Below are 8,343 nucleotides of genomic sequence, written 5' to 3' on the forward strand. Positions count from 1 at the left end.
TACACGATTTGATTTTCACTTATTACCTAATTAAGAAGTCTTCTTAATGATTGTATAATATAATTTGCTAATTTGTTTCCCTATTATTGTATATTTAGATCATTTTAATATTTAACATTGTAGTGATACTGTGATGAATAAATTAGTACACATATTTTTTCCTTTCTTTTTCATTATTCCTTAAGATAAATTCTCTTGACTCAGATAAATGTGCCAAATTATCTTGACCAGATAAATTTAGGTTCCTAATGCATACTGTTACATTGTTTAGAAAACATTGCAAGAATGTATAATGTTATCAACATTTGGAGGACCATAAACTTTTTTTAATATAGTTGTTTATTTTGGCATTTTTGTTATTTGTATTTTTTTGCCCATTTTCAATTGAGCTATTGTAATTTTTTCTCACAAATGTATATTTCTTATTTATTATAGATCTTAACCTTTTAACTATTACATTTGGTGAAAATATTTCTTCCAGTTTATTGTTTTCTTCTCTTTTTAGAATAACGAAATGATTACTCTGGATTTGATTGGAAATGTCCAAAAGATTAATAGAGCATTTAGCAATTTCTGAGTTTACGTGTCCTTACCCAGGCAGAATAATTTTTCCTGTTAGATTAAGAAACATGTTGAGAACTATGCAGAAACTTGTAAAATGTAGAACAGTGGCATAAATGTGCCAAGTGAGATCAACCGACTCGTGTATGAAACATGACATTTCTAACCCTTCTTTTTTTTTTTTTTTTTTGAGACGGAGTCTCGCTCTTGTTACCCAGGCTGGAGTGCAATGGCGCGATCTTGGCTCACTGCAACCTCCGCCTCCTGGGTTCAGGCAATTCTCCTGCCTCAGCCTCCTGAGTAGCTGGGATTACAGGCACGCGCCACCACGCCCAGCTAATTTTTTGTATTTTTAGTAGAGATGGGGTTTCACCATGTTGACCAGGATGGTCTCGATCTCTTGACCTCGTGATCCGCCCGCCTCGGCCTCCCAAAGTGCTGGGATTACAGGCTTGAGCCACCGCGCCCGGCCTCTAACCCTTCTTTACATCAGAAATTGGGTAGGGCTCCATGACAAAGTTATTTTTTACTTTCAAATGTTTTCTGCCTTTGTGTCTACTTGCCTTTTCTTAAAAAGAAAACACAATCTTGGAGAAGTTTGATTAGCAATTATTAATTAGAAAGAATTTTGAAAACCACAAAAAGGTCCAAAGTATTGTGTGTCACCTACATTACTTGATTTACATATTTTACCTATTATAAGGTGTACTTGAAAAAAGATATAAAAGTTGCTAAAACACTGACTAAGAAGTCAGGGGTAAGGTAAAATAAGAATAGGAACAAAAAGTATGACGCCAGGGATGAGAGTAATACCCAATAATCATAATCTTGTAATTTTGCTAGGTGTCGGCCACAAATTAGACTGTAAGCCTCCTAACACTCAACATAAATATGGAAATATTATACAAGTCTAACTCTTAACAAGCAAACACACCACAATTTCTTGGCAAAAAATACTATTAATATTATTATTTATTTATTTATTGTATTTTAGGTTTTGGGGTACATGCAAAGAACATGTAAGATTCTTGCATAGGTACACACAATGCAGTGTGATTTGCTGCCTTCCTCCCATTTACCTATATCTGGCATTTCTCCCCATGCTATCTCTCCCCAACTCCCCACCCCCTGCTGTCCACCCCCTATTTCCCCCAACAGACCCTAGTGTGTGATGCTCCCCTCCCTGTGTCCATGTGTTCTCATTGTTCAACACCCGCCTATGAGTGAGAATATGCAGGGTTTGATTTTTTGTTCTTGTGTCAGTTTGCTGAGAATGATGGTTTCCAGGTTCATCCATGTCCCTACAAAGGACATGAACTGGTTTTTGATGGCTGCATAATATTCCATGGTGTATATGTGCCACATTTTCCCTGTCCAGTCTATCATCGATGGGCATTTGGGTTGGTTCCAGGTCTTTGCTATTGTAAACAGTGCTGTAATGAACATTCGTGTGCATGTGTCCTTATAGTAGAATGATTTATAATCCTTTGGATATATACCCAGTAATGGGATTGCTGGGTCAAATGGGATTTCTATGTCTAGGTCGTTGAGGAATCACCACACTGTCTTCCACAATGGTTGAACTAATTTGTACTCCCACCAACAGTGTAAAAGCGTTCCTATTTCTCCACATCCTCTCCAGCATCTGTTGTCTCCAGACTCTTTAATGATTGCCATCTAACTGGCCTGAGATGGTATCTCAATGTAGTTTTGATTTGCATTTCTCTAATGACCAGTGATGATGAGCATTTTATTCAGAGCAATCAGGCAAGAAAAAGAAATAAAGGGCATTCAAATAGGAAAGGATGAAGTCAAATTGTCTCTATTTGCAGATGACATGGTTGTATATCTAGAAGACCCCATCATCTCAGCCCAAAGTCTCCTGAAACTGATAAGCAACTTCAGCAAAGTCTCAGGACACAAAATCAACATGCAACAATCACAAGCATTCCTATACACCAATAACAGACTTAAAGAGAGCCAAATCAAGAACGAACTGCCATTCACAATTGCTATCAAGAGAATAAAATACCTAGGAATACAACTAACAAGGAACGTAAAGGACCTCTACAAGGAGAACTACAAGCCACTGCTCAACAAAATAAGTGAGGACACAAACAGATGGAGAAACATTCCATGTTCATGGTTAGGAAGAATCAATATCATGAAAATGGCCATACTGCCCAAAGTAATTTACAGATTCAACGCTATCCCCATCAAGCTACCAATGACCTTCTTCACAGAACTGGAAAAAACCACCTTAAACTTCATATGGAACCAAAAGAGAGCCCGCATAGCCAAGTCAATCTGAAGCAAAAAGAACAAAGCAGGAGGCATCACACTACCGGACTTCAAACTATACTACAAGGCTACAGTAATCAAAACAGCATGGTACTGGTACCAAAACAGAGATATAGACCAATTGAACAGAACAGAGGCCCCTGAGGCAACACGACATATCTACAACCATCCGATCTTTGACAAACCTGACAAAAACAAGCAAGGGGAAAGGAGTCCCTGTTTAATAAATGGTGTTGGGAAAGCTGGCTAGCCATGTGCAGAAAGCAGAAACTGGACCCCTTCCTGACACCTTACACTAAAATTAACTCCAGATGGATTAAAGACTTAAATATAAGACCTAACACCATAAAAATTCTAGAAGAAAATCTAGGCAAAACCATTCAAGACATAGGCATAGGCGAGGACTTCATGACCAAAACACCAAAAGCATTGGCAACAAAAGTCAGAATAGACAAATGGGACTTAATCAAACTCCACGGCTTCTGCACGAAAAAAGAAACAGTTATTAGAGTGAATCGGCAACCAACAGAATGGGAAAAAATGTTTGCAGTCTACCCATCTGACAAAGGGCTGATATCCAGAATTTACAATGAACTAAAACAGATTTACAAGAAAAAAACAAGCCCATTCAAAAGTGGGTGAAGGATGTGAACAGACACTTTACAAAAAAAGGCATACATGAGGCCAACAAAAACACTATTATTTTAATAGTATGTGAAATTGGCCTTAAGTATCTTTGAAAACGTCCATTTGAATATATGACCAAATCAGAGGGCAAACTATGTTGAATGAGCAAAGAGATCACGATGAGACTGTTGTATCACATTTGTAAATTCAGTATATTCTCATGCATGCTTGCGAGTCCGCCAAGTGCGTACACTGAAAGCGATGTATAATTAGTATTACTCTGAAGTTAAACAATACTATGTACACATAAAGACACACACTTGGACGAAGGTGACGGGTCACCTGGGAAGAGTCTGCAGAGCCTTTCCCCGCCAGCGCCTTCGCTCTTTGACTCCCTGAGTTGGTCCGCTTGTTTGCGATCACCGAGGCCCGGGCTGCGAATCGAGGGTCTGGGTTAGCGTCGCCTGGGTGTCTATCTCATCCGTAGGTGTGGCCCTAACGGTGCGGCAAGCTCTGGACTCCTAAGGCTTTGGAGCGAATTTAAGATTTTATTCATGTGCATGGCATAGAAGATGAATTCTTCCACCTCCACCATGAGTGAAGAGCCTGATGCTCTATCGGTAGTTAACCAGTTACGGGATCTAGCAGCAGATCCATTAAACGGAAGAGCCATCGTCCAGGATCAAGGATGTCTGCCTGGCCTTATTTTATTTATGGACCATCCCAACCCTCCAGTCGTCCACTCGGCTTTACTCGCTCTTCGATACTTGGCAGAATGCCGTGCAAACAGAGAAAAGATGAAAGGAGAACTGGGTATGATGTTGAGCCTACAAAATGTTATACAGAAAACTACAACTCCAGGAGAAACAAAACTTTTGGCCTCTGAAATCTACGACATTCTTCAGTCTTCCAGTATGGCAGATGGTGATAGTTTCAATGAAATGAATTCACGTCGAAGGAAAGCTCAGTTTTTTCTGGGAACTACAAACAAACGTGCCAAAACAGTGCTTTTGCATATAGATGGCCTTGATGATATGTCTCGGAGAAATCTATGTGAAGAGGCTTTGTTAAAAATTAAAGGTGTTATTAGCTTTACTTTTCAAATGGCTGTTCAAAGATGTGTGGTGCGAATCCATTCGGATTTGAAAGCTGAGGCTTTGGCATCAGCGATAGCATCAACCAAGGTTATGAAAGCTCAGCAAGTTGTGAAAAGTGAAAGTGGAGAAGAGATGCTTGTCCCATTCCAAGATACTCCTGTGGAAGTAGAACAGAACACAGAGCTACCTGACTACCTGCCTGAGGATGAGAGTCCCACAAAGGAACAGGACAAAGCGGTGTCCCGGGTGGGCTCACACCCAGAGGGTGGAGCTAGCTGGCTGAGCACAGCTGCAAACTTTTTATCCAGATCATTTTATTGGTGACTTCAGTTTGGGGCTCAAGGACTGTGTGAACCAACAAGGGGCCAGTTTTCCATTGTTGTGGTGAACTGTCAAGTGCAATTTGCAACAAGTTATCATGGAAGGTTTTTAGATTACATGATCACGTATGCTGCATTTTACATTTCATTGGACATTTTACCCCACTGAGTGGTAAAAAGGACAGTGGCTATGGATGGAGTTGCTTTGTTTATGAAAGTATTTTGGTTTTGTTTTCCTTCATTTAATTGCCTCATATTTTAAAAACCATGGGTCCACTGTTGAAACCAAACGTGTGTGTGCAGCTTTGCATTTTATTTTACATGAAGCACGTGATTAGGAAAACTCACTTTCTCCTCAAGCCTCAGGACCTACCTGAAGAAAAGTTTTCTTGTAGCTCAAGTTGTGCATGAATTACTGAATATTTTACTCTGCTTTTCTTCATGAAAGTTACATGCTTTGGTACTCCTCATTGAAAGCTGAAAACATTTCTTGTTACCCTCTTTTGTGCCTTTTTATTTTGCCAACCATATTTATAGAAAGGACATTACTAATGACATTTTGCAAATTAAAAACATTCATTTGAACATGGTAGTCCCCTAGAGAAACAACTCTACAAAAATTTTGCAGCCTTATTCATTATAATTTTAATAAAATTAACACAGAATCAGTCAAGAAGAAGGAAACATGTATGTTAGCAAAGTGTTTTTGGAGACTATTTGAATGTGACTAAATGTGGTTCTAGCTGACTTCTTTTCACTTTGGTTTATATCAGCTCTTGAGAGTTAAGTCCAACCATGATATTGCAAACAACTGTAAATGGTCTCTAGGCCTTACTTTGTGATTATATGTTCTCTCCTGATAGAAAAAAATAATGGTAGTAAAGAACTGACAAACGGAAAAAAAAAAAACAACAAAAATCAAATGCCTATAATAACATAATGCCACTTTGGTGTAGAGTCTAACTGTAAGACGTGAATTGCTTGACAGAAGCCTATTCAGTAGGTGTTTCTTTGTATTGCCTTTTGTGAATTTATTTTGAAAGTGCTGCAGTTGCATTGAATGATAAAGACCCAAATTATTGCTTAAGAAGAAATAAAACCAGCATTGATCACTTAATCCTGTTTCTCATGTCCAGCCAGAAAAAAAGAACTTCCGTGAAGGTAAGATAAATAAATACATATACATATACTTTTTTTTGGTAGATAAGTGCTAATTTACATGTATGTAATGCTTTATTAAATTTCTGAAATATTTGGTAACTAAAGTTTTCTTTTTGGAAATTAAATCCAGATACATTTTAATGTTGATATGACTGAAAACGGGAAGAAATTGAAATTCCTTTTCATCAACATGTAGAATTGCTATTTTACTATTTGGAGAATGCAATGTGAAAATTGGACCCCAAAGGGTTTTCTTGTTTTCATTGTAAAATACCATCACCAGTGAGAGTCTTGAGTTCACTAACATTGTGACCTTCTGAAGGGAGAGTTATAGGGGGTATTGAGGATGATATTTTTTTCATGTGTCTGGTTTCTGATTCAAGTGACATGCACAAACTGAAAAACAAAAATAAGAAACCAAAACATTGAGGGCACCTGTTGCTCTAAATGCATAATATAACTTGCTGCCAGAACCAGATGTGTTGAAAAAAGAAAATAAAACCACCTTCTTTCTATAGCCATTAAAGCAAAAAAAAAAAAAAAAAAAAAAAAAAAAGACACACACTTAATGCACCACAGGAAACTTTAGTATCAACAGTGGATCAGTGAGGAGTGTTTTTTTGTTTTGTTTTTTTTGTCTATTATTTATGTTCCTTAATTTTGCCTGGTGAAATTAGTTTTCATTTTGCTTGTTTGCTTTTTTCATTTTTAAATTAACTTTATTGATGCATGATTTACATACAATAAAATAATTCATTTTAAGTGAATAATTAGATGAGTTTTAACAAATTCATACCCCTGTGAAACCACCGTGCCAGACAAGATTAAACACGTTTCCATGACTGCACAACATTCCTTCATGCTTCTTCCCAGTTAAACCTGTCCCTTATTCCCAGCCCCAGGCAACCACGGATATGCTTTCTATCACCAGATACACACAGTTCTGTCTCCTCCAGAATATCACATGAATCATACAGTATGTCCTCTTCTGAATCTGGGTTCTCTCACTCAGGATATTTTTGAGGTTATTCTATATTGCTGTGTGTATCAGTGGTTAGTTTCTTTTTATTGCCGAGTGGTATTTAATTGTTTGGATATACCACAATTTGTTTATGCATTCACCATATCATGGGCATTTTGTTGTTTCCGGGTTTTGACTATTATGAATTAAAGTGCTATGAGCATTGTTATACACGTCTTTGTGTGGATATAGTTTTTTCTCTCTCTTGAAATATCTGGCCATGTGCAATGGCTCACACTTGTCATCCCAGCAATTTGGGAGGGGAGGATTGCTTGAGCTCAGGAGTTTGCAACTAGCAACAAGGTAAAAACTCATCTCTGAATCGAGAAAAAATTTGAAAATAAGAAATGTGTGGTGAAATTGCTGGGTCAGAGAGTAAGTGTATATTTGCCTTTATAAGAAACCACCAAGCAGTCTTCTAGAATGTTTGTATCACTTTATGCTCCCAACAGCAATATATGAAAGTTTGGAGTGAATTTTTGAAGTCCAATTTGTGAATTATTTCAGAAACTGGAAATAGGTTATCTTTTTTGTAAGCCACTGATCATATTTCTAAAAAATTTCCATATATGTTAACCCTTAAACAAAAAGAAGAAGAAAAAGCAACACAGAGTGGTATGACCTAATGTTGTTATCTTTTACAAAGTATTTCTCTTGGGGCTATAGTTCAATTCTTATCTGTATTTTTCTTGCAACCTTGCAAGTTGGCGCTTTTGTACACGTGGAAGTGTGACCTTTATAATTTGCTGAACTTTAATATAAGCTGCTATGAAGCCATGATATGACAACTGAGACTTCACGGACCTTTGTGATAATGAAAAAAAAAATATTTCTGGCCCAGTACTCAATAGACAATAGCAGGGTAAAGAAGCATACTGGACTCGGAGTTGTAATCTCAGCTATAAGTTATGCGACTTGTGGCAAGACGTTTGTCCCTCTAGGCATCAGAACCTGAGGTTCTGTCTCTGTAAAGGCACTGGCAAGACCCTCCATTTCCTCCTGTCTCTAAAATTTTGTGACTCTAACTGCAGGCTGAGATTGTTCTTAAATTAACTTGAAATAGTTTCCCATCTAAGTAACACATGAGCATATCTTCCTTAAACAACGACGACGATAACAAAGAACAACAAATTAGTGTTCCAGATAGAGCTAAAGTCCCCTTTGATTGCTACGACTAAGCCCAAGCCCCTTTTGGCTTTTCCCTCTTTTCCCCAGAGTTAACCAGGGTAATGAGCTTGGCGTGTAAACTTTCAGA

At 37.8% G+C, this 8,343-nt stretch overlaps 1 protein-coding gene across 2 annotated transcripts; it reads left to right on the forward strand.

Moving 5' to 3' along the window:
- The first annotated feature begins 3,823 nt into the window (after positions 1-3,823).
- On the forward strand, positions 3,824-6,160 carry LOC101028053 (armadillo repeat-containing protein 1). 2 transcript variants are annotated; one of them, XM_010331399.2, is made up of 2 exons: positions 4,081-4,335; positions 4,526-6,160. In XM_010331399.2, exons 1-2 carry the CDS (start codon positions 4,178-4,180, stop codon positions 4,908-4,910), a joined length of 543 nt encoding a protein of 180 aa, XP_010329701.1. In that variant the 5' UTR covers positions 4,081-4,177; the 3' UTR covers positions 4,911-6,160. The 2 variants fall into 2 exon arrangements, with proteins under 2 accessions (XP_003943593.2, XP_010329701.1); XM_003943544.4 differs by having other exon boundaries at positions 3,824-6,160.
- The last annotated feature ends 2,183 nt before the right edge of the window (positions 6,161-8,343 follow it).

The sequence above is a fragment of the Saimiri boliviensis genome, chromosome 8 (assembly GCF_048565385.1).
Source record: "Saimiri boliviensis isolate mSaiBol1 chromosome 8, mSaiBol1.pri, whole genome shotgun sequence".
Taxonomy (NCBI): Eukaryota; Metazoa; Chordata; class Mammalia; order Primates; family Cebidae; genus Saimiri; species Saimiri boliviensis.

Excerpts from the sequence above, each read along its gene's own strand:
- LOC101028053 (XM_003943544.4), top strand. The coding sequence starts at position 4,062 with ATGAATTCTTCCACCTCCACCATGAGTGAAGAGCCTGATGCTCTATCG.